At 34.9% G+C, this 27,993-nt stretch overlaps 1 protein-coding gene across 2 annotated transcripts; it reads right to left on the bottom strand.

Moving 5' to 3' along the window:
• Positions 1–261: 261 nt before the first annotated feature.
• LOC149818860 (uncharacterized) lies at positions 262–27,993 on the bottom strand. Of its 2 annotated transcripts, none has more exons than XM_089984643.1 (7): positions 27,935–27,993; positions 24,878–26,831; positions 24,705–24,786; positions 24,440–24,506; positions 876–1,046; positions 677–737; positions 262–591 (listed from the first exon to the last, which is right to left on the bottom strand). In XM_089984643.1, exons 2-7 carry the CDS (start codon positions 26,049–26,051, stop codon positions 440–442), a joined length of 1,707 nt encoding a protein of 568 aa, XP_089840769.1. In that variant the 5' UTR covers positions 26,052–26,831; positions 27,935–27,993; the 3' UTR covers positions 262–439. The 2 variants fall into 2 exon arrangements, with proteins under 2 accessions (XP_089840769.1, XP_089840770.1); XM_089984644.1 differs by lacking the exon at positions 27,935–27,993 and adding an exon at positions 27,719–27,752.

Here is a 27,993-nt window from a genome sequence, read left to right as displayed (position 1 = left end):
AAAATATATTATATTATATATATACAGGTCAAGCTGGGCCACGGCCCAGTCTATTTCAGCTCGGTTCAGGTCAAACTTGAACCTAATTTATAGGTCCAAGGCTGGGCCGGGCTGCCTGACTCATTGCCATCCTCTACTTACCACTACACTCACCTACAGCCAAACATGAGGAATCAGGAGAAGTTGAAAGCCTGAATCCTTGAAAAATGTTGCTTGTACTTCCAAATAATCGAGGAAATCCACAACTCATTTAAAATCCAATTCCCTTGAAGTCCAGTTTTTTATTTCCTCTCTTTGCAAATCCCTCGAACACTGGTTCTCTCGAACAGAGCTTTACAAGAATCAGTTAGATTTACCAGACTCGATACTATCACCAACCAAAAGTAATAATGGCATACAAGAAAAATATCGACCAACAAATTCTAACCCACTTTATAACTCATCTAGTCTTCATCACCCGTCTGTAGAAGTCCCAATCTGGATGATCAACAGAAATAGCTGGCTGACCAAAAGGATTATTCTTTACATATTCTTGAACATCATTTGCCATCACTAAACCTTCTAGATAAACCCGAATAATTCCTCCTCGGCCTACCAAAAATCATGTTCATTAGATTCTGTCAAAAAGACCATGAAATTGAACAACAAAAGAAAATATAATGAAAAAAAGCATCACCTAAAGCATCATCATCTTCATCATCAAATACGAAGGGTTGCGGAAAAACAGCCGTATGAGGCTAAATAGCAAAGAAGAAGCAACTGTCAGTGGTATTTTAAATAAAAGTAAAATGACAAACATGCAAAAATGGATGAAAGGATATAGAAGATGACAAATCATTCTGTGGATAATTCAATAAATGTGTAGTTATACTCACAGGATTAGAGAGGGATTTGTAAGGAGAATCATCGACCAACAATGTGCTTGAAGGTGTATATGGTCCTTTTTCCCATTCTTGGTCCCATACTTTCCTCAAATCTTTTAAAACCAATGGCTTGTGTCTTTTTCCAATTGTAGTTAAACCCGTTGTCGTGCAAAAGGACCCATCCTGCACGAAAAATGTAAATAGTCACAAGCTTGTCTGTTGATTTGTAGAAGACAGATCAACATAGTCGGTAGGAAGATGCATAATATTATGAGATATTTCAACAGATTCAAGAGCCAAATACTTAAGACACGAATTAAGTTTAACCAGGAGATGGGGCCAGTATAGATTCTGACAAGTTCCCAAATATAGTTGACTCGTTGCAAAATCTATAGTCTACCCCACTTCTGAACAAGGTTGGCATAGACCTTGACTTGAGCTCGGTGGTGTTGATATTGTATGGTACCAAGTTCGGATTTGCGTACAAGACTAGTGTCCTCACTCTAGTCTGGACCAAGGCCTTGTAATGAAATAAAGCAGGAAGCAAACCATAACGTGCACAAGCATGAGTACAAGTCCTACAAGGGACAATACAAATGCCAAAGGCAATACACAAGCACAAGTCCTACAAGGGACAATACAAATATCAAATGCAATACACAAGCACAAGTGCATACAATGGCTACAAAGAGCCTAAATGTGCACAAGCGCAAGTCCACAAAAGAACAAAACACAAGTCAATCAATAGCAAATGCATAAGATCACAAAAGAAAACATAAAAATAATAATCCTTTATTGAGATAGAATGCTTAAAAAAAGCATTAAAGAAAATAGGGACACGGGGTCCCTTTTATATATATTTCAAAAGGGGCCAAGGAAGCCTCATATAGCTGTTGAGAACTCTCAACGATTATAAATATAGTTGTTGGGATGCTCCCAACAACTATAAGGGCTTTGACTAAAAATCCCTCAATCCTATTTCAAATGACAAAAGTAAGAATAAAATAAAAAAGACAAATCTGCCCCTAACAGGCAGTACCTATTACATATTTACAGAATTACAAAAATATCCCTAAAAGGTATTACCTATAAAAGGAAGAAAAACAGTTTAAATTTGATAATATATACATATACCCTTATATACAAATACACACACACACACACATATATATATGATTAAATACATTTTAACACTCCCCTTCAAACTTAAACTTTCAATGTGATTACTGAAAGTTTGAAAATACAAAGCAAAAAAAATGATCCAAGTTTTCATTGATAATCTTTACAAAATGCCTTCATCGGCTATCTCCATCTTCATGATATGATGCATCAGAAACAAATTTTTTTTCTCAACCCGTATCACCTTTAAGAACTTACAGAGAGAACAAAACAGATGTTCCAATTACACAAAAACCATAAACAAAACAGATGTTCCAATTACACAAAACCCATAAACAAAACAGATGTTCCAATTACACAAAAATCATAACAAAAGAAATATATTTGCAAATCTCAATAGTTTGCTCATGACAAGCAATCACCTCTTTGACCTCCAACTCAACATCCTCAAAATTCAAATGTATCAACACAATAGACAAGAGATCAAACACAAATGTCAGCAATAACCAAACCAGTGATCATGCCCCGGCTATATCGACGGTCTAAACCGACAATAAATATCAGCTACAACCACTAGAGGTGCACATCCCTCACCTCACAAATGGTTGTAAAACCGCCATCAATATTATAAGCTACAATGAGTGCACATAACTCACCACAACCATGGTTGTAAAACTGATAAACAAAATATCTTATCCAAAGAAAAAATCACTCAAGATGAGAGGGAAGAATGGAGAAACAAGATAGGTAAAAATACTATAGAAAACAAACTGATAAATAAAATTTCTTATCCAAAGAAAAAATCACTCAAAATGAGAGAGAAGAATGGAGAAACAAGATAGGTAAAAATACTGTAATGAAAACAAACTGATGTCATATTCAAATCAAAGCAATAAATTTTGCAATAATAAGAGATTTAATCCATAAGAACCAATAATGGTCACAAGCAAATAACAACTGAGCCATCATTAATAAAGATCGATATGAGCATCCAATAAACAAGGGTCAAATAAACAACTAAGTGATATAACTCACTCATAGAACCAAAGGTTAAACAACCGTCAGTCAGAGCCAAAATAAGTGCCAATACAACACTCATAAACCAACAATTTAAACTGACAAAATATAGAGGTGCATACGTAACTCACCCCAACAAACAACTCTGGCTCCACAATACCGAGGTGCACATAACTCACATCGAAAGGCCGAACAAAATAATGGATGTATCAAATAACAAAGATGGACTAAGCCAAACAATGAGGAAAATAAGAAAAACATTGAAAATCACTTTCCACGGATAAAGAAAACAAGAACTGATTTGACAACAAAAGTTTCAAATCAAGTCCAATAACAAGAGTTTGAATCCTAAAATGAGTTTAGTAAATTCATGCAATAAATGCAATCATATGACAAGATAAAATGTCCACTAATGAGAGTCTTCAATTACAAACAAGAATGTCTACCAATGATACAAAATAGACAAGTACAAAAGTGAACCACAAAGCACATATACAAAGAAAACTCTCATAATTCACAAATTAATATTTTATTATTACCAAGTATGCAAAAAACATAATACTTAAATCCCAGGTGAGGTAACACAATGTAAAAACATGTAAGACAATGTTCACTAAAGAGCCACGAGTCCAAGAGATATCACAATCACAAGGCACCAATGCCATTAAGGTCTTCGAGCCCTAAAAAAAAAATCAATAAATATTTTTTATTAATGATTATGATATACTAGCATGTATGATACAAAACATTCAAGCGCAATAAGTGCACTCATAATAAACACCTCTCCAAGAGGCAAGAACACAAGCCAGAAATGGACACAATCACAAGGGTCACTAAAGGACCAAGAGAACAAAACATGCATAAAAAACATCATAATATCCAAAGAACAATATGATCCTATAAATCCAATGCATATTAAGATACAATATAAGAGAATGTATTACAAATCTAACCATGGTAAGAATACCAACATGTCATGTATAAAGAGAACATATCGAAATCTCATAAAGTGCTCACGCATGAAAATATTCTCATGCACATACAAAAAAAAACTTATACATTATCAAATAAGACTACCAAGAACTTTACACAAAAGATAATTTAAAAGTACGCAATATGCATCCATAGAAATTTCACAAGTTTCTAAGTCATGCTCTCAAGGATTAGCCTCAACAAAAGATCACAACCCTCAAAACAAAAAGACATGAATTTGAAGTTATACATAAAAACATGCTTTGGCATTTATAACCATGAAGTGTTGAAATAAAACATCTACGATTCAAACTAGATCTCATAGAAGCACACACATGCATAAATATTATTTCACAAAATAATATGTGCCTTATGAAAACATTTACTAAAAAAATTAAATTAGCACAAATATGAATGCAATTAAATCTAACAATAAATTTGAAAAACATTTTTAATTTTTTAACGAATAACCCCATATACACAAGGGAATTCAAAAAGCTCAATCATTTGCTAATTAATAATCATAAAACAAGGAAACTTCAAAAAGAGCTTTAAAAAATAACAAATAGTTTTTTCAAAGATAAGAAAAATGAGTGCTTTCTCATGCATAATGCATGAGATAAACAACTCAAGTAAAAATAACCATATATATAAAAGTTTAAAATACATACCGAGTCAAGATCTCCCTTGAATCCAAGCCATATATCGATCATGATTTCTTCACGAAACACAAATTCAAACCAAAGAGTCCCAAAATCCAAAGAGACAAAATACCAAGAAAAAATTCTTTGTTCTGATACCATGTAATGAAATAAAGCCGAAAGCAAACCATAATGTCCACAAGCACAAGTACAAGTCCTACAAGGAACAATACAAATGCTAAAGGCAATACAAGAACACAAGTGCATACAATGGCTACAAAGAGCCTAAATGTGCACAAGCACAAGTCCAAAAAGGACAAAACACAAGCCAAACAATGAAAAATACATAAGATCACAAAAGAACATAAAAACATAAAAGTAATAATCCTTTATTGAGATAGAATGCTTAGAAAAAGCATTAAAGAAAATAGGGACAAAAGGTCCCTTTTATATACATTTCAAAATGGGCCAAGGAAGCCCCATATAGCTGTTGGGAGCTCCCAACAGCTATAAATATAGCCGTTGGGATGCTGCCAATGACTATAAGGGCTTTGACTAACAAGCCCTCAATCCTATTCCAAATGACAAAAATTAGAATAAAATAAAAAAGGCAAATCTTTCCCTAATGGGCAGTACCTATTACATATTTACAAAATTACAAAAAATACCCCTAGAGGGTATTACCTATTACAAAGGGAAGAAAACCAGTTTAAAAGTGTATAATATATATACACACATTTTAACAAACCTGTGTCCAAATCCATATTCTAAACAAATTTTAACAATAAAATGCATGGCCAAAGCCATTCACATGGGAGGTCATTATAAAGTCTGCAAGCACTTCAATTTTTGCCCCCAGTCCTCAAGCAAGTTCATGAACTCTTGGAATCGCCCACAAGTGAGACTGTGAGAGGTTCACTTCCTGCAGAAGAATCAGAATACACCAAATGGACCACTGATATACATCTTTGATTAATTTTATAAAATCCATAAAGAAATTATCTAACAAAAGTAAGGATAATATAACAATCAAGAAAAAGAAATAGTAAGAAGCAAAAATCAAGAGAAAGGAAATAAAGAAATCAAAATTTCATATCTGAAACCATAGAAATGAATGGACCAAAACTAGTTAAAATCAAGGTTCCTATGATCAAGGTTGTGATTACACCCTAGCCATGGACCGCCACTGTCAGATGCCTAAAGTCCCTGGTATATGGTTAATATATGACTACCACTTTAATACATACATGCATGCGTAGGTATGTGTATGTGAGACAATAAATAAAACTTTGTCAATTTTTTCGGGTATCGGTTCAGTTAAAAAAGCAAGCAAATGTACTAAAACATTGGTTAGACACCTGTTTCAAGCATTATAGCTGGACTAAATATTTGACATATAATATTTAAGCAACTTAGTCAAAAGACAGAATTGGTTAATAAGACATTATTGATGGGCATCATCTTTTAAAATATAACAAAATTAACCATTTTTTAACTGCTTTCCATCCATCCTGGATTGATGAGAATAGTCCAAGACCCTAAGAATAGCAAAGTTACCAACTACTAAAATGTCAGAATCCCTTTTTCCATAATGCCATGGCATTCTTCTTATGGCTCATTGAATTCCTCAAAACATTTATGTTAATCTTCAAAAGAATATGAAAGAGAATATGGTAAGCCTTTTCACCATGGCAGACTGGTTATAGTGTTACTGGTAAAATCATCCTTTACCTCTCCCACTTTCTAGCTAGAAGATGGAAAGCCTTTTCACTGTGGCCACAGTGTTCTTGGTAAAATCATCCTTTACCTCTCACATTTTCTAGGGAAGATATTTTATTAACTTGTAAGGATAACTTGGTTGTTTCACCAAATGGGGAGAGCATGATAAATTCCAAATAATAACTTACACATATTTGCTAGTACTCCAAGCATATATATGACGGTTCCCTTGTCTATACACTGCAATTGGTTAACCCATCCATATGTGTGGGTGTGCATAGACTACAAGAATAATGCAGCGTCCTTTAGGAGGACAAGGAAGATGTGAGACAGTAAGTAAATCTTAGAGAAATATGGAAGTGCAGAAAATGTGGATTTGTATATGTTTAAACTTTAAACACAATGAAGTTGAGGGAAAAAAGGATCTCATTTAAACGTACAACTGTATGGGAAAAGTATTAGCCCCCACCCAACCCATTGTTAAATTATATGTCAATTATATATATATATATATATATATATATATATATATATATATATATATATATATATATATATGTTCTACTGAAATACCCATGGTGTCAGTCTATTAGAGGCTTGCCATATTTTTTATTTTATTTTATTTTTTTCTTTTTTATATTTTGTATAATATGGTTGTTGGGGCAGTCCAACTAGGCATTGGGCTGCACTCAACGGTCATATTTATGACCGTTGGGGGCTAGCCCAATGCCTAGTTGTGCTGCGCCCCTTTCCCTCTAATTCGTATATAAATAGGGGTTCAAACCCCTTGTAACATGGAAGTTTTCTAAGTGTTTTCATAGTGAATTTATATATTTTTTGTGTTGTGTGTGCCCTTAGTGGCTTGTGTGTGTTGTATGCCCATAGTGGCTCTTGTGTGCACTTATTGTGCTTTTGTAATTGTTCTCACTTGGTTAAAATATTGTCCCTTGGTGGACTAGTGCTTGTGCACTCTCTATTGTTTCTTGTTTACCCCTTAGTGGGTTTATCATTGTATTTTCGCTTGTTTCATGACATGGTATCAGAGGTAAAGGCTCTTGGGATTATGTAAAGCTTCTCCAAAATTCATGATTGCAAAGGAAGGATCCTCCACAACTCTCCCCATCTTTCTTCAACTCTATTCATCCAAATGGGCGAAAAAGAATCCATGACGGTGATTGTCTTTAAGCTAAATGACTCCACTACTTGATGTGGCTCGCCGCTATGGAGCATCATATTAAGGGAAAGAAATTATGGGGGTAAGTGAGTGGTACTACATATGAATCACAACTCATACTCACCAAAAAAGATGGTGACCAAGTAAAATTTCTCAATGATGAAGAAAGGGAGTTTACATTCGGAAGCCGAAAATGCCCAAATTCTTTCTTGGTTCCTTAATAGCATGGAATTCAAGATTGTGGCAAACATAGTCAAATTAAAAAAGGAAAGTGAGACTTGAATTTTTCTCAAGCGTATGTTCGTGTAAAACGATTTGACAAGAAGATATTTTCTACAAGAAAAAATTCGAGCTATTAAACAAGGAGATAAGAGCGTGAGAGATTACTGTGGTACTCTCTCACTTATCTGGGATGAATTAGCATTGCTTGAGCCTAATTGGGAAGGTCTCACTATTGAAATGAGGCAAAAGCAACTTGCGGAGGAACATTTGTTTTCCTTCCTATTCAGGTTAAGACCTGAGTTTGAGCAAGTTAGGTCCAATATCTTGCATAGGACCGAACCTACCTTTCTTGATGATGTTCTAGGAGAGAGATACTAAGTTGAGACCCAACTTGGCATGATTAAGAGAAGTGAGGAGGTTCTTGCTGTATCAAGACCCGGTAACAATGTCAAAGCATATAAACCTCTTCAATTTTGAAAAGATAACAATGGAGGAGGGACATATAACTATGAAGGAAGAAGAAAAGTTATTTGTCACTTTTGCCAAGAAGTGAGACATATTAGACTGGATTGTCCCAAGTTCAAAAGAAATGTAGCAACCGTTGAAGAAACACCACCCCAAAAAGTTGGTGAAGGTACCATGAAAGAAGGAGAACTTAAAGATTCTACTAAACATCTAACAGAAGCATTTCAACTATTCTTTAAGAACTCCTCCACATCTACTTCCGTTGATGTCGTATCTACTTCCTCTTCTCTAGGTACACTTTCTTGGATTCTTAACGCTGATACTTCTTTGCACATGACTCCTTTAGAATCCTTCTTATCCGAATGCACAAAAACTTTTCATAACTCTTGTGTTTCTATGGCCGATGAAACTAATCTAGAAATTAAAAATATTGAAACATTTTCAAAAATTTCAAGTACCAAAAGTAAGAGTTGTCCCAAAATTTAATTTAAATTTATTAGTTGTCTCTAAAATTTTGGATTATGGGTATGAGGTCTCCTCATCAAAAAAATATTAGGTGAAGGATCACCAGTCAGGGAAGGCAATAGGAGGAAAAACCTCTACTACATGGATTTTCTTCATCTTCCTAAAGAATCATTTTGTAATTTTGTCAAGGAATAAGATATTTTTGTATGTCATCAAAGATTAGGTCTTCTTATTTATCTAAGTTAATTCCGTTTTCATTTTTGAAAGACTCTTGTAATAAAGAGTTTATATGTAACAAATGTATCTTTGGAAAAATGAAGAAGATTCTTTTTGGTCCTAGAACTTTTATTTTTTCAAAACCTTTTGAACTTGTGCATTATGATGTATGGAGACCTGCGCCAGTCATGTCAAAAGGAGGGATCTCTTATTATGTTATATTCATTGATGATTATACTAAGTATACTTGGATTTATTTTCTTAGGCAAATGTATGATGTATTCTCCTGTTTCAAAGAATTTCACAAAATTATACAAAACCAATTTCAAACCAATATTGTCATTTTTCGATCAGATTTAGAGGGAGAATATTTGTCTAATGATTTCAAATATTATTTAAAAGAAAATGAGATTTTACATCAAAGATCTTGCCCAAATACCCCTTAGCAAAATGGTTTAGCTGAAAGAAAGCACCGTCATATTATAGAAACTACGAGAACTTGGCTTATCTCAAAAAATGTTAGAAATTTTTTTTGGGCTGAAAGTGCCTTAAGTGTGGTATATCTCATCAACCAAATGCCTTTATCATCTTTACAAAACATATCCCCAATTGAAAAATTATATCAAACTTTTCCAGATTTAAAAATCTTAAGAATCTTTGGATGTAAATGTTTTGTACTTATTGATAAAAGATATAAATAATCTCTCAAAGCCATTGAATATGTGTTTTTTGGTTATGCCAATAACCAAAAAGGGTATAGATGCTAAGAAAATGATAAATTATATGCCTCAAAAAATGTTAACTTTCTTGAAAATGAAAGTGGTTTTGACTTTGATAAGCCTAAAGATAATTTCGAGTATTCTTTTTTTGTTTGACTTATTGCCAAAGAATACCTCTGATGAAATTATGCATGACAATGATCATGATAATATGCATGTTGATGATTCTAGTGTTCTCATGGAAGATACCCAGAATAGTGATATTCAAATTTATTCCAGAAGAACTCTTGAACATCCCCCCATGTGCACTTGATAGGTATTCACAAGAGCAAAATCTAGTAGATCCTCTAGACATCCTGGAAAGTTTGTCATACGAGGCTTTTCACCTAGATATAGAACATGTCTTTTGTTTATTCACTCCTTTTATTAACGCTCAACCCACAATGAGGCTAAAGAAATTCCTGAATTGATTGATGCCATCAGCTTAGAACTAGGCGCTCTCGAGAAAGCCAAGACCTAAAAAATTCAACCATTACCTATAGAAAAAAGACCAAAGGAGACTATGATGAGATCTTTGCTCCTATAGCTCGTATGACTAGTGTTAGAACACTCATTACCTTAGCATCTATTAGAAAATGGCCTATTTACCAACTTGATGTTAAGAACACTTTTTTTAATGGTGACCTAAATGAGGTAGTGTACATGGATCCTCTTCTCGGTCTTTAGATCGAGAGAGGAAAATTTTTTCGGTTAAGAAAAGCTTTGTATGGGCTTAAGCAAGCCCCCAAAGCTTGGTACGACAAGTTTAACAATGTTATGTTAAACTTGAGTTATAAATCTTGTTATAAATCAATGACCTACAATGTACCAAATTTTCAAACCTCAAAAAAACATGGTTTTATGTCCAAAAACTATGATCCAAAAGTTGATTCCTACTATTTTGACCATGCCGAACTCATCCATGAGGTCAGATTTTGTCAAAACATCACCCTATGAGTTCTAACTATGGGGTTCCTTATAATATATATAACTTGCTACCTTATGGTGCCAAAGGTTATCAAAGTGAAATATGGAGGTGTGAGTGAGTAGGTTCAGGTCAAGTTTCATCAGATACAATTTTGAATCAAATCTAAAAACTGGACACAAACCCAAACTGATATAAATCAGGTTCAACATTCATGTAGGTTTGAATTGGTAAGAATATCAATTTAATCAGTTTTTTATCTGCCCAAGTGTGAGTTGTTGCACATCCTCAGTTGGGGTTGTTGTGGGTGTATGTATAAAGAGGTTCAGGTGAGCTCAGATGTATCATGTGAGAACTGGTTTGCTAGGGTATAGAAATAAGTTGGGTACACAAATTTTGGGTCCCAAGTTTCATAACCAAGAATATACCTGCTTTTTAAATAGGTCCAGGTGTGGACCAAAGTCCCGATCCCAATCCATGGGTCTACAAAATTTGGATAGGATAGTGTCCAAGTGTCTAAGCAGCTCAGATCAGGTTTACCTGACCCACTTATGCCCCTAGCAATACCCCTCACAAGAAACTAAAGATGAGTATCCAAACATTTTTCTCTCTTAATCACAACATTCTGAGGCTGAGGCTATAAATTATTAAGCTGCTAATACCACACAGAAAAAAATACAGGCATAAAAAATAAACAGAGAGAATGGTCAGAAAGAAAAAAAATTGCCTTATTTTTCAATATAATCATTTCATTCTGGCCCATCATGTATCAATTAGCACTAATAGTCCAGAATATAAAACATTCAAGTAGATGACCATTAAAATATTCATGACAACAATATTATAGGAAGAAATGCACACATTCCTCACAGTACATGATCTACATTCATGATTCATGTCATTATGTCCTTGAATGCCATAAGACAAGTTGGCTACTAGACAATGGCACTACCATCTCATTTGATGATATGAATGAGTTAGCCCTTAGGATCCTCGAATTGTGGTGTAAGGTGAGAGATTGCCCTCAGTGCTCTCCAGGTCCTACCTATGTCTCTTTAGGTATGTCCTATTGCTTACATTTACATGTGCTCTTATTCTCAGTAATCTGCTTAATTATTTAGTGCACTAATTGTTACTTCAAACGAACAACTGGCTGACTTAAGAATATTTCTGAATTGAATCTTCAGTGTAAGTCCTCACTTAAAATAAGGTAGGCTAGGTAGCTATTTCAAAAGATTAGCTTGATAAATCCAGCTATCTTTCTCAAGTTACTATAGTGTATGCTAATGTGACAATTGTAATGAAGTATGCGGAATTATAACCAAAAGATGCAAAAGCATCAAACAAGTCCAATAATGGACAAGTGCAAAGCACAAAGAACATAAAGCAAGAAGTCCACGATGGGACAATACAAAAAGCCTTAAAAAAGGCAATGCCGACAAGTAAAAAATATACAGCTTTATTGAAGAAGGCTTGAAAAGCTTGAAATGAACCAAGGAAAAGCATCCCCTACTTATACACATTTAGAAGGGAGAGAGAGACCATTGGGAGCTCCCACGTGGTCATTGGGAGCTCCCAATAGTCATATTTATGACTGTTGGGGCCCCAACGACTCTATGGTGGGGCCCCAATATAATATAAAAAAAGAAAAAGAAAAACCAAAAAATACATATGAATAAATATAAAAATCCTAAAATAGAAAAATAGTTGTTTCTAGAAACAACTATGCGAAAAGAAGAAAATACCCCTATCGGACAACTAGACAATATATATATATATATATATATATATATATATATATATATATATATATATATATACACACCCCCCCCCTCAAACTTATGGAAAAATAACCAAAAGTTTGCTAAGGAGAAAAATAAAGCGAGGAGTAGGAAGAGCTTCAGTGAAGAAATCCGCCAACTGATACTCTGATGTGACATATGACAAAATAATAGTTTCTCTCAAATATTCATCACGTATATAATGACAATCCATCTCAATATATTTAGTACGCTTATGGAAGGTGTGGTTGCTTGCAACGTAAATTACACTCTTATTGTCGCAGCACATCTTCGAAGGTGTGGAGATGACTATGCCCATATCACTGAGAAGACTTCGAAGCCACATGATCTCTATGGTTGTAGTGGCCATTGCACGATATTCGGTTTCAGTTGAGGATAGAGATACTTTGTGTTGCTTCTTGCATCTCCATGAAATCATAGTCACCTAAAAATACACAAAAACTAGCAGTTGAGACTCTATCATTGGGATTTCCACCCCAATCGGCATCACGATAAGCATATAAATCAATGAAGAGACTCTCATGTGCACAATGGCAGGAGCATGTTGAAATTAACTGACGGAATGAACTGCATGAGCTATATCTGGCTGTGTGATGGATAAGTATGAGTGACCTGACAAGTTGGCGGTAAGGAGTATGATCTTCGAGTAGAGTTTCATCTTCTAACCCTAATTTAGCATTAATTACTTATGGGGTTTCTATCTTCTTATCATCTGAAATACCAGACTTAGTACAAATGTCAACAACAAGTTTCATTTGATAAAGGATGTACCATCTAGGAGAGTACGCAACTTCAATACCTAAGAAGTATCTTAAAAAACCTAAATCAGACATGTCAATTTTTTTTTTTTAATATTCTTAATGTCATTGATTCTTTATTTGTCACTTCTAGTGATAATCATATCATCTACATAAAATAGAAGAATAACAACAATAAAACCTGTACTTTTAACAAAAAGAGCAGTGTCAGTGTAACATGAATAAAAACCTAGATAAGTCATTACATTACTAAATTTATCATGTCAAGCTTTTAGAGCTTGTTTTAAACCATATAAGGCTTTGTTAAGTTTATTAATTTTACCTTTTCTAATGCAAACCCTCGGCGGAGGATCCATGCAAACTTCTTTATTTAATTCAACATTTAAAAAAGCATTTTTTAGATCTAATTGATAAATGGGTCATTGTTTAATGGATGCAATCGCTACGAGGGTCCTAACACTAGTAATCCTAGCTATAAGAGCGAATGTTTCTTCGAAGTTAATACCATACTCTTGAGAGTATCCTTTGGCCATTAGCCTAACTTTGTAACGTTCTAGAGACCCATCACTCTTGGTTTTAACTTTGAAAACTCATCTACATCTTATAGATTTTTTTCCTATGGGTAATGAAGTTATTTCTCATGTTTTAGCTTTTTCAAGAGCACTAAGTTCTACATATTCATAGCTTCAACCCATTGTAAAAGATTTTTTGCTTCGTTATAATGAGATGATTCATGATAGGAATGTAATGCAATTAGACATGACCCATATTTTGGTATTAATGTGTCATAGGATACAAATTTATTTGGTGGGTTGGAGATACGATTGAATCTCCTAAAAAACGTTTCCTCTAAAGTTGAGTTTTGAGAATATTTTTCTAAAGCATTTAGAGGATTCCTTTGATCACACTAGGAATAGGTTTGCATAGGTTTATCAATAATATCATTATTTATATGTGGTTCTTATTGTTAAAATGTATCTCCAAAACCATTGTTATAAGTATAAATATATATACTTATATATATATAGAGATACATATACATATATATCATATATGTATACGTATCTCTCTATATATAAATATATATATATATATACATATTTTATTTTCTTATACCCGAAAAGGGTATTCTTGTAATTTCACATCTTGAGCATATTCCACTTGGAATATGTTGTAATTTCTTTTTTATTTTTTTTGTATTTCTTTTTTCTATTTTTTATTTTTTCCTTTTCATAAAGGTGACCGTTGGGGGCTCCCCAACGACTCCTTTGGGAGCTCCCTTGTACCCCTTTGCTTTTGTATAAACGGGGGTGTTCCCCCTTGTTATTTCTTAAGCTTGAGAGTCTCAAGCATTTGCTCTTTTCTATAAAATACATGCCTTAGTGCATGTTTTCTACTTTTACGCTTTGGTGCGTATTTTGTTCAAGTGTTGTGTGAGTGCCTTCGTGCACATCTTTCATAAAGTATTTGTGCTTGTATGCGTATTGTCTCTTCGTAGGCAATTTTACATGGTATCAGAGCAAGGTTGGTGATAGAGGACCGTGGGATTCTTCTTTTTTGAGTGCCTCGAAAAGCGTGCCTTCGGATTTTTGAAGTTTGAAGCGGTGGATCTTGCTTCTCAAATATTTTAGAAGAATCTTGTGCAAGTCAATTTTTGAAATTTTGTGTTGGTACGCATTTTCTCCCTTCATCTTTACTCCTTAATGGGTGAAAAAGAGTCTTATTTTGCTCTTGGCTTCAAACTAAATGGGTCCAACTATCATGTTTGGGTCGGGAACATAGAGGCTCACGTAAAAGGAAAGGGGCTATGGGGTTATGTACAAGGCACAATTCCGGAACCGGAACCCAAAATTACGGTGGTAAACGGAAGTGAAATCAAGATTCTTGAGGGAGAAGAAAAAATCAAAGCCCTTGAAGAGTATTCTAAGAAGCACGATGAATGGGAAATGAAAATTTTCAAGATTTTTTCTTGGTTTTTCTCATCCGTTGAAACTAAGATTAATGTCAACATTATTAAGTTCAAGAAAGCATCGGAAGCTTGGCATTATCTTGAGAAAATGTATACGTCAAGGGACTTATCTCATAAGTATTACCTTCAAAAGAAGGCTCTCTCTCTTACTTAAGGTGAAATGACTATTAGGAAATATTTTGCCGATCTTTCTTCCATTTGGGACGAGTTTGCCATGCTTGAACCAAAATGGAGTTGAGAGGCGATTGAACTCCGTCACAAGCAACTTAAAGAAGATCAGTTCTTCAACTTTTTGAATGGGCTAATGCCCAAATTTGAGCAAATAAGGTCATCTCTTCTATCATCGTTTACTCCTCCCTCTCTTGAAGATGTACTCACCAAATTAAGTGGTGAGGAGACTCGTATGGGTTTATGTAAACAAGGATCAAATGTTCTTGCGGTTCCTTGTAATTATGAAGAAAACAATGGGGTCAATGTCGTATCAAGACCCGAAAACAATGTAAAAACCTATCGTCCTCCTCATTTTAAACCACAAAATCAAAGTGAAAATGGTGGGCAAAGAGGGAAAAAGGACTATAGCAAAATTATTGATAATTTATGTAAAGAACCGGAGCATATTAAACCCATATGTCCTAAATGGAAGAAGCTTCATGCAATGGCTACCACCGGGGTACCGCAAAAAGAGGAGGCATCTTCAAGTGAATCTCTCTCTAAGTCAAATAATGGAAGCCCTTCAACCTTTCCTCAAGGGAGCTACCTCCGGTGCCGCCGTGTTTACTCCTTTCTCTCCAGGTAAAGTCTCTTGGCTTTTGGATTCCGGTGCATCTTTTCACATGTCTCCAAACATATTTTCGCTTTCCGATTACTCAAAAAATGTCTCTCCATCTTTTGTTGCCACTGCGGATGGAACCTCTCTTTAAATTAAAGGCATAGGTAATTTTGAAACTCAAGACTTTTTTATTCAAAAAATTAGATTTATGCTTAAACTAAACTTAAACCTTCTCTCGGTTTCTCAACTCTCGGACCATGGTTGCGATATTAAATTCTCTTGTGATAAATGTTTAATACAGGATCGCCAGTCCGGGAAATCGATTGGGGAAGGCTTTAGGAAGGGAGACTTATACTATATGGACTCTCTTCAAGTTCCAAATTTTTTTTGTAATGTTGCCCAACACAAAGATATAAATGTGTGGCACAAAAGACTTGGTCATCCTAATATCACCAAGTTATCTTATTTACACTTTACAAAAGACCTATGTAAAAGTTCATTTTCTTGTAATCATTGTATTCTCGGAAAAATGCAGAGTTTGCCTTTTGAGCAAAGAACTATGTTCTCTTCTAAAACTTTCAAAATTGTTCATTCAGATGTTTGGGGACCCGCACCTGTTGCTTCAAAAGGAGGCTTTTCTTATTATGTAATTTTTGTGGATGACTTTTCCAGATATTCGTGGATCTATTTTCTAAAGTTCAAACATGAAGTATTTTCGTGTTTCAAAACTTTTCATACAATGATCAAGAATCAATTCAACAGTAACATAAAGATATTTAGAAGTGATTCTGGAGGAGAATATCTCTCCTATCAATTTAAGGAATACCTTGAGGATAACAGAATTGTTCACCAAAGGTCTTGTCCTAAAACTCCTCAACAAAATGGGTTGGCCGAAAGGAAACATAGGCACATCATTGAGACCACTAGGACCCTTCTTATATCCCAAAACATTCCTAAAAACTTTTGGGTTGAAGCAGCTCTTGCTTCTGTTTATATGATAAATCGCTTACCCTCTAGGATATTGGGAAAAATATCTCATTTTGAGGTATTACATAAGTTTGAACCTGATTATAATAGGTTACGAGTCTTTGGGTGTAAGTGTTTTATACTTACTCATAAAAATGACAAGCTCTCTCCCAAGGCTATTCCTTGTGCCTTTCTAGAATATTCTGAAACTCAAAAAGGGTTTTGTTGTTATAATCTTAGAAATGATAAGTTATATGTCTCAAGAAATGTAACATTCTTAGAAAATGAAAGCGGCTTTGAAAAAAATGTTTCTTAACAAGAAAATGTTGATTACTCCTTATTTGACTTATTGTCTAGCAATGATAACATATCTAGTGATGATGATGTATCATCAAACCATGATGGGAAAATGATGGTGAATATAACTCACCCAATGAACAAGAAGGTAGAATTTCTAGTGATCCAATAACCTATTCTCGAAGAAACCAAGATACCTTTAGAAGTGCTATTGATCAATATAGTGAGTTTGTTCCTACTCTCAACCACAGAAGATCTGAAAGGAATAGAAAACCTCCAACTCGTTTTGTCTCGTTTGATTCTTTCTCACCCCGATATAGGGCTTGTCTTAGTGCTATTCACTCTTATTTTGAACCTAGAAATTTTGAAGAAGCTAAAAAATGTATAGAATGGCAAGAAGCTATGCAAAATGAACTTAACGCTCTTAGCAAGGCTGAAACCTGGGATTTCCAAACTCTACCCATAGGAAAAAAAACTATAGGTTGTCGATGGGTTTTTAAGGTTAAGACTAAGAGTGATGGATCACTAGAAAGGTATAAAGCTCGCTTATTCGCAAAAGGATATGGGCAAGAGTATGAAATTGATTATGATGAAACTTTTGCTCCTGTAGCCCAAATGGCTACAGTTAGATGTCTTATTACTATTGCATTTATTAAAAATTGAAACATTTTTCAAATGGATGTGAAAAATGCCTTTTTGAATGGTGATCTTAACGGATAAGTTTATATGGATGCTCCACCAAGCATGAAGATTCCTAAAGATAAAGTTCTTCGTCTTCGAAAGACCCTCTATGGTTTGAAACAGGCCCCCAAAGCCTGGTATGATAGATTCATCAGTGTAATGCTGGAAAATGGTTTTTTTCCTCCTGTTATACTGATACTAGAAAATCTGATGCAAGAATTGTGATACTATTGCTCTATGTTGATGACATGTTAATTACAGGTGATGATGTTCAAGGAGTCAAGGGTATTAAGTCCGTCTTGACTTCAAAATTTGAGATGTCAGACTTGGGTTTTCTGACATACTTTCTTGGAATTAAGGTTGCCTATTCTCAACGTGGTTATTTCCTATCTCAATCTAAACTTGCTTGTGAGATTATTGACAGGTCAGGGATTTCTGATAACAAAGTTTGCGAAACTCCTGAAGTCGTGGGATCAAAAATGAAGATTGGTGACGGTGTTCTTCTAACTGATCCTACTCCTTACAGGCAGTTGGTAGGTTCTTTAATGTACCTTAGCATCACTCGACCTGATTTGTCACATGTTATTCACATCACCAGTCAGTTTCAGCACGCCCCTACAACAGTTCATATGAGTGTTGTTCTTCGCATCATCAGATATTTAAAGGGAACAGTGAATAAGGGAGTATTTTTATCTTCCTCTTCTGAATTAAAATTACTTGTTTATACTGACTCAGATTGGGGAGGTGACCCTAATAACTGTCACTCCATCACAGGCTTTTGTGTTTTCCTAAGAGAGTCTTTGATTTCATGGCGATGTAAAAAGCAACAGAAGGTCTCTTGGACATCCACTGAAGCAGAATATAGAGCCATGGCATCCACTACCACAGAAATTGTATGGATTCGACGCCTTTTGGAAGATATGGGAGTGCTTAACAGAGAACCAACAAAGTTATGTTGCGACAACAAAAGTGCAATTTATATTGCCAAGAATCACACATTTCACGAGCGAACAAAGCATATAGAGATGGACTGCCATTATGTCAAGGAAGAATACTTGAAGAAGGTCATTGATCTACCGTACGTGACGTCTGAGTATCAACTTGCGAACTTCTTCACAAAAGCTCTTTGTTCGCCCATATTTCATTTCCTTCTTAACAAACTTGCGGTTATCGCACCGTAAGTTTGAGGGGGGTGTTAAAATGTATCTCCAAAACCATTGTTGTAAGTATAAATATATATACTTATATATAGAGATACATATACATATATATCATATATTTATACATATCTTTATATATATAAATATATATATATATACATATTTTATTTTCTTATACCCGAAAAGGGCATTCTTGTAATTTTACATCTTGCGCATATTCCACTTGGAATATGTTGTAATTTCTTTTTTATTTTTTTTGTATTTCTTTTTTCTATTTTTTTTCCTTTTTCATAAAGGTGCATTGGGGGTCCCCCCCAATAGAGTTGTTGGGGACCCCCAACGGTCACAAATGTGACCGTTGGGGGCTCCCCAACGACTCCTTTGGGAGCCCCCCTTGTACCCCTTTGCTTTTGTATAAATAGGGGTCTTCCCCCTTGTTATTTCTTAAGCTTGAGAGTCTCAAGCATTTGCTCTTTTCTATAAAATGCATGCCTTAGTGCATGTTTGCTACTTTTATGCTTTTGTGCGTATTTTGTTCAAGTGTTGTGTGAGTGCCTTCATGCACATCTTTCATAAAGTATTTGTGATTGTATGCGTATTGTCTCTTCATAGGCAATTTTACACTTATTCCACATTTTCATCACCATTTTCATTGATATTTAGGGGATTATCCCCCATGTCATCCAAAGAATCATCATAAGAATTCAAACTCTTCTTGTGGCAAGAGATCAAATAAGAAGGTATAATCAATTTCATTGCTTTCCTTAGTCTTCTCAAAACCATTTTCATTTTCTAAAAAGGTTACATCTTTAGAAACATATAGTTTGTTGTTTTTAGGATTAAAACATCGATATCTTTTTTGGTTTTCTCCATAACCCATTAATACGCATTCAATGGCTTTTGGAGACAATTTATTTCTTTTATGAAAAAGCACAAAACACTTGCAACCAAAGATCTCCATCCTATTCTAGTCGGGTGTTCTTTCAAATAATTTTTCATAAGGGGATATGTTTTGTAATGATGATGAGACCATTCTATTTATCAAATAGGTTGATGTTAGAGCGGCCTCGGCCCAAATTTTTTTTGAAATATCTTTAGAAATAAGTAGTTTCCTAGTGGTTTATAAAATGTGCCTATGTTTTCTTTCAGCTAATCCATTTTGTTGAGGAGTTCTAGGACATGATTTTTAGTAACAAATTTTATTCGATTCTAAATAATTTTGAAACTCATTTGATAAGTATTCACCATCCGAATCAGATCTAAGAATAAAGATGTTGCTTGAAAATTGATTTTTGACAATCATATGAAATTTTTTAAAAAAGGAGAAGACATCGGATTTGAAATTAAGAAAGTATATTCATACATACCTAGTGAAATCATCAATAAAGGTAATATAATATGAATATCATCCTTTCGATATAACAGAAAAAGGTCATCAAACATCCAAATGCACTAATTCAAAAGGTCACTTATAGATAAAGGTTCTATTTGGAAAGGGAGTTGGTTTTATTTTTCCAAAGATACAATCTTTGCAAACTAAATTTTTCTCATTCCAAAATTTTTTCTCAAAAGGAAGAATATACATCTTAGAAAAACTTAGATGTACAAGTCTTTTATGCCAAGTTTCAATATTTGTATCTTGAACATAATTACAAAAAGAGTTGAGGGAAAGATTTAAATGGTTCATCTAGTAGAGATCTCCCTTCCTATGGCCTTGCCCAATCAGCTTTCCGGATTGAAGATCCTGCACGGAGCAACCCTTAGATGAGAAAGAGATTTCATATCCATGATCGAAAATTTGTGAAACGGAAAGAAGATTTAAATTTAGTTATGGAACAACTCTTACTTTTGGCACAAAAAAGTTTTTAGAAGAATTTAAAGTTCCAACACTTTTAATTTGTAAAGATGTTCCATCGGCAGTCGAAACATAAGAAGTTTTTAAATTAGTGCAAAAGTTGGATAAATCATTCTCAAGAGGTGTCATATGAAAAGAGGCCCCCCGAATCAAGGATCCAAGAAGACATACCTGGAGGGGAAGAAGAGGTTATTGCGACACCCGATCTGGAGGGAGATTTGAGTAGCATTTGAAGTGCCTCCGACAATTGAGCAAGCGAAAAAGAATCCTTTCCTTTAATTGGTTTCTTCCTTCCTTGGTGTAGTTTTTTCAACGGAAGCAACTTTGTTCTTTGGGTTTTTATATAACTTTGGATAATTAGGTCATATATGACCTGGTTTATGGCAATGATGGCAAATGGCTTTCTTATAGCTTCCATTATAGCTATTTTGCCTCCCAAAGTGTGGAGGCTTGTAAGTTTTCAAGTGATTGTTGGGCTTGGATACAGCTAACACTTCATCTCCTCCTTTTATCATACCAAGACGAGTTTCCTCTTGGCATATTTCGGCAATGACATTCTCTAGAGGAAGAGGCTTAGATCTATGAAGGAGGAAAAATCTAACTTGTTCATATTTGGGCCTAAGCCCATATAAAAATTAGAAAAAGTATTCTTTTTTCATTTGCTTGCTTCTTAGTTCAACATCTTCACCCGCAACCCATTTGGGTTCAAGAAGAGATAGTGCATCCCATAAAGGACTAAGAGTGTTAAAATAATCACGGACACTCGTATCCCCTTGTTTAATGATACATATTTTTTCTTGGAGAAAAAATTATCTTGCAAGAACTTTTTGTGTATACATGCCTTTCAAGAAAAAACACGCCTCGTTTGCCTTGCAAAATTTAGCTATGTTGGCACATATCTTGAGCTCAACATTGTTCATAAACTATGTAAGGATCTTGGCATGTTAAATTTTCCAATCCTCTATTTTTGATTAATGATCTTCAATAGCTTTGGTGTGAGCATTACCTTTTAGAGCCTTTTCTTATCCTCCTTCCATTTTGGTGAGCTTGAGTTATGGTTCCGGAATAGAGCCCATCATGTATCCCTAAAGTTTTTTGCCTTTGAGGTTATTCTTCATGATGGATGCCCACATCATATAGTTGGCACCATTCAACTTGAAGGAGAGATCAATCTTATGCTCATTCTCCATAGCGACTTAGAAAGAAGGAGGGCAAAGAATATGAAAGGATTCCCGAATCAATCTTTCAATGATTACCTTTAACAATACCAAGAGCACAACCTTGCTTTGATACCATGTAACGAAGTTTGCAGAATACACAAAGACCATACAAATAAGAAGTTCACGATGGGACAATACAAAAAGCCTTAAAAAAGGAAATGCCAACAAGTAAAAAATATATAACTTTATTGTAGAGGGCTTGAAAAGCTTGAAATGAACAAAGGGAAGCATCCCCTATTTATACACATTTAGAAGGGAGAGAGAGACCATTGGGAGCTCCCAACGACTCTATGGTGGGTCCCCAATGTAATATAAAAAAAATAAAATAAAAACCAAAAAATGCATATGAATAAATATAAAAATCCTAAATTAGAAAAATAGTTGTTTCTAGAAACAACTACCAGAAAAGACAAAAATACCCCTATCGGGCAACTAGACAATATATATATATATATATATGTATGTATATATGTACATACATATATTTTAACAACAACTTCAAGTAATGAGTACTAGAGAATGTGAATACAACAACAACAACAACAACTACGCCTTCATCCCAAAACAATTGGGGTCAGCGATATGAACCAAAAAAGAAATTCATTTTGGGTCTTCCACATGAATCATTTTCCTCCAATCATTTCTATCCAACGCCATGTCCTCGGTGAGGTTCAAAGCATTCATATCCTTTCCTATCATCTCCATCCAAGTCTTCCTAGGCCTACCCCGACCTCTTTTAACTAATATATTTTCCCATTTCTCCAACCTTCTAACTGGAGCATCATTAGGCCTTCGCCGAATATGTCCAAACCACCGTAAACGATTCTCTCGCATCTTATTTTCAATGGGTGCAACACCTACCTTCTTACGTATCTCTTCGTTCCGAATCTTATCTTTTATTGTATTTCCACACATCCATCTAAGCATCCGCATCTCAGCTACACTCATTTTTTGAATATAATGTCTCTTGGCAGCCCAACATTCCGTACCATATAGTAAAGCGGGTCTAATAGTCGTCCGATAAAACTTTCCCTTCAACCGCAATGGCATTCTACGATCGCACAGCACTCCAGTAGCACTTTTCCATTTCATCCACCCAACCTTTATCCTATGATTTACATCTCCATCAATTTCTCCATACTTTTGAATGATGGATCCCAAATATTTGAAATAATCATTCACCGGTATATCTTGCTCACCAAGCTTCACTACACTCCCATCACTACTTCGTTGCTTACTAAACCGACATTCCATATATTCAGTCTTACTCTTACTCAACTTAAAACCTCTAGCTTCCAATGTCTGTCTCCATAATTCTAACTTAGCATTAACCCCAGCTCTAGACTCATCAATCAAAACAATATCATCAGCAAACAACATACACCAAGGTACATTTTCTTGAATTGATCTCGTAAGCTCATCCATCACTATCGCAAATAGGAAAGGGCTTAAAGCAGATCCTTGATGTAACCCAACCGTTATCGGAAAATTGGTTGTCACCCCTCCACAAGTGCGGACATTGGTTACTACTCCTTCATACATATCTTTAATTATACTAATGTACTTGAGAAAAACACCTTTCTTCATCATTGTCCACCAGAGAACGTCCCTAGGTACTCTATCGTATGCCTTCTCTAAATCAATAAAAACCATATGCAAATCTTTGTTCCTCTCTCTATATCTTTCAATAAGTTGTCTAAGAAGATGTATAGCTTCCATAGTTGATCTTCCAGGCATAAAACCAAATTGATTCTCCGATATCATGACAACCTTCCTCAACCTAGACTCAATCACCCTCTCCCAAACTAGAGAATGTGAATAATATCAAATATTTTGGGATTCCAAAAAGTTGAACCGAATTGAAACTCTAAATGCACATTCTTTAAAGAAAAAAAACAGAAAAACATCTGACAGGTTATGTAAATAAATAAATCAAAGTGGCTTATCATATCAAGTTTGTACAAAGGCTAAAATGAGGCATAAAGACAAAAAATTTTCAGGGTACAAAAAAGCAAAAGAGTTGGATATTGAAAGGCATAACATTTAAGGACATGCCATAAAACAAGAAATGATGGATAAAAGAACAGTTTCCAACAATAAGACGTTTCAACTAACAAATCACAATAACAAGGAAAAACACATGCCAAATCAAGAAGCAGGTTTGATGGCTGGATGAAATCTAATACATCTTACATCAAAATTACTCTTGAAAGAACAAAAGAGAATAAGCCATAAGAGATTAGCTAAGTGTACACATGATCCATGACATCTTTTACTTAGAGAAAAACATTTGAGCATAATAAATAGAAATGTTGAACTAGGTACATAATAAAAAAAATTAACAAAAAACATGGACCAAGTTATAACATAATACAAGAGCTAAAAAGTAAGATGTCTGTTCATTACCCAACAAAATAACAATTTGCTTTTCATGTTCCCTAGAAGAAACTCAACCACAGGCTCCAAGTTTCGCCTGCAAAGGAAAGCAGAAAGACATGCACAAGCTTACAAGGCAAGTTGTGTAGTATGGTAGTGATAACTAAATAATAGCTAAGAGGTGCAGATTTTATTTAAAAATAACCATTCATTTACAAGCAACAAAAAGAAAGGGAGCCAAACGAATGGAAGAAAGTTAATAAGCAAAAAGCCCAAACCAAGAAAGGCTGCTTACATCATTAATGAGGACCAGATGCCCACATCAAATCTCCCAAAACAAAATTCTAGAAATTCATTACAGAATGGTCTCCTAGAAACTGGCAATCATGGAAGATAACATCAGTATATGAAGCAAAACAATGTAATATTACATCCATGAATACATTAGTTGAAAAATCAAACTTCTACCTAATCTCTGGCCAACTTTTCTCGCAATCTTGTGAGTTGCATTGTATAGTGAACAGACATCTGCCAAAAGTCCATTCACATCAAGAACAAGCAGCTTTCTTATGGGATGACTGGATAAGGGTCGTCCAACTTGCAAGTCCACCAGTGTCTCCAATTTTTCATTTTCCTTATGGGTAAGAACAGAAGCACTCTCTAAAGAGGAATGACCATTTACCAATGACAGATCAATATCTTGCTCCTTATGATCTTCTAAATTATCATCCTCAAAGACATCATGCATTTCCTTTGACGTGGTTACCTCCTTCAGAGATTTGGTCAAAACTCTGCTATCCATGGAGTGCTCCAAAGATTGCGGCGATGTGTTCGGAGGATTATCTTTAGATGCTTCTGACTTATTATCCACAGGGAAATTAAGGTCTTTCTTCTTAATCCTATTCTTCCTCTTCCGTCTATATTTTATAACCTCAGGTGTGCATGTCATGTTATTTTCCTGATCATCCCTCTCTTTATTCTTTGTTATGACAAGATCAGTACCCGCAGACTGCAACGAACTGCAATTATTTTTATCATTTGTTGACTTCTTATGATTGTTGTCGGAGAGCATGACATCTTTCATCTTATCAGAAACAACAAATCCAACTGGTACAATAGAGCTGAAACTTTCCCCTCTCATAGGCTCCACTTTCTCTTCCATAGTACTGCTCAGATGTGTCTTATCTGGAAGCATTTCAGTTGAAACAATTTCGGAAGATAAGCCATGCTCCAGCCTCTGCTTCCTTTCCTTCCGTTTCGACTTCACAAATGAAACACTGCTTGTTGATGGTGTCTTATCCATGCTATCCATGAAAATTTCATTTTCTGAAAGCCTTGGGAGCAGTTGAATCTGATCCTTTTTTAGAGTTTCAAACTCAGAAGATTTTGACAAGCTGCCAAGGGGATTTTCCTGGCTGAACTGCTTAATATTCATAGTGGCGTCTGCATCAACTGACAGTTTGCTCAGATTTCCCTTCCCCAGATCTCTTGCATTTTTTCTAGATGACAAAGCACTCTTCACCTTCTTTTCCTTTCTCCCGATTGTATCAGTTACAAGAGTTGGCAACTTACTTTGAAGATCTGTATCTTCTGCCTGCTTCTTGAATGGACTATCTTCTACTGCATCATTATACTCTTCCATCTTTATAATATCTGCAGTTAGCAGCGAGCTGTCAACAGTAGTTTCTAGAAGGCCACACTTATCTCGAACATTCTGTGTAACCACCCTCTCCACATTTTCAGCAGAATCACGAACCTCCTTCCCTTACTTTTCTTCTTTAGTGTTTCATCTCACTTCAGCCTTTCAATATCAGTCAAGTTTTCATCTGCATTTAATTACTGTTTGCACATAGTTAAAGCACTCACTTCACCTAATGCAGAATAATTCAGCTGGAATGCTTACCTCAAATATAAGTATATAGAGACAAATGTTCCATCTATTACAAAAGAAATTGAATTCACGTCCAAAAAACAGCTTTCATTTGTATTTTCCTGTTCCCTCAGTAACTAAGCTTTCATAAAGAAGACAAGCTCAAAGAAAGCACATTGAGCAGAATCTTCTTGACTACTTCAAGATATAAGCTTCACACTATGGTATTCCTATTATCATAAACTGCTAACAGCAGTATTTTTACTCCTTTTCATTTACTTTGTGCTCCAAATTGTAGCATTCCAGGCCTCAGCAATTTAGATGCAACTTTCCACAATTACAGGGTACCATAACTACCGTACAATCCCATAGAAGAAGACAGTGCAATAGTGCATCTACCTTCCAACTATAAATTTCACAAGTGAACTTTTCTAGAACTTCTAGCAAGCATGATCACTCTAGCAAATTAACTAGTTAAAGAACTAGTTGCTTCCAACTCCATCAAGTCTCTCTTTTCAAATATATTCACCAACTTTTTATGGGTCAATCCATCTGTGGGAACATTAGCAGACGCTTAATGAATCAACAACTATGGAGAAAAAAAAAGATTAATATACTTATCAAAGGTTACACTGCAAATTGTTTTCCTTTCAAGTGACAATTATAACTAAAATCAGATATGTCAGTACAACAAAAAAATGAAATCGAACAGATTTTAGAAAACAAAGTGCTAAATGCCACTAAAAAAGATTAGTCAATTAATCATTTTCCCCATTCTCCCATGAAACCCAAAAGTGATGAACATGAGAAAAAACAAGGAAAATAGAACACGTTCAAAATGACCAATTTCGCACAATCAACCACTCATTCTAAGCATCACATTGAAAAAAGAAATCCCAACTTCTATGAATGTTATGGAAAAGGATAAAGTAAATGAAAATAACAAAAATCGAATCACCACCATTGCTCTGTTGATCACTCCTGTAAACCAAATAGTGTCACAAACAAGCCAACGAATCAAAACCCACAAATTTTCTCTCATGAATACATGTAAACCATAAATAAAAAAAATTCACCCAAAAATATCAACTGCCACCAATAGAAAGGAAAAATAAATAAATAATCCATTTTGGCAAGAAACCCACCAACGCAAACAGAACGAACCAAAACGCTCAGAAAAGGGAAATTTGGGAAGAAGAGAACAGAAAAAAGGAAAAAGAAAAAAAGAAGAGAAAACGTCACATCGAAAGGAGAAAGGCGAAAGATAACCTTAGTGGAACAAAACCGAACTCGGAATCTCCAAAATTATCCCATTAAAACAAAAAAAAAAACACCCACGAAGAAACATCTAACAGTTCAACGACAAATGAGAAAATCGACTGTTTCTAAGATCAAAAGAAAGAAAAACACAGATTCTTTACAGAAATATAAGCACATACAACTCCATTTTCAAATCGATCTCAAATTTCTCTCCAACCAGACGGAATTCCTTCCCAGACAAAAGAATCGCAACAAAACTATTAAAAACGAGAAACTTCGCAACATCGTGAAATCTATCCGAAGTAATCCTCGACAGAGAAAACGTTGAAAATTTCACTTAAAGAGAAAAAGAGGAAGAAGAGGGTAATGGGATTTCTAGGGTTTTGGATGGTTACCTTCATTAGCGAGACGCTCGGTCGTGAGACTCGGTTTAACGTTAGCAGAACTATCGGTC

This window comes from Nuphar pumila, chromosome 13 (genome assembly GCF_984573655.1).
Source record: "Nuphar pumila chromosome 13, dmNupPumi1.hap1.1, whole genome shotgun sequence".
NCBI classification, from domain to species: domain Eukaryota; kingdom Viridiplantae; phylum Streptophyta; class Magnoliopsida; order Nymphaeales; family Nymphaeaceae; genus Nuphar; species Nuphar pumila.
This window is presented reverse-complemented; position numbering and strand designations above follow the sequence as displayed.

Excerpts from the sequence above, each read along its gene's own strand:
- LOC149818860 (XM_089984643.1), bottom strand. The coding sequence starts at position 26,051 with ATGGAAGAGTATAATGATGCAGTAGAAGATAGTCCATTCAAGAAGCAG. Across the intron at positions 738-875 it reads ACAAATCCCTCTCTAATCCT|CCTCATACGGCTGTTTTTCC; the intron begins GTGAGTATAACT and ends TTTGCTATTTAG. Across the intron at positions 592-676 it reads TGAAGATGATGATGCTTTAG|GCCGAGGAGGAATTATTCGG; the intron begins GTGATGCTTTTT and ends GATTTTTGGTAG.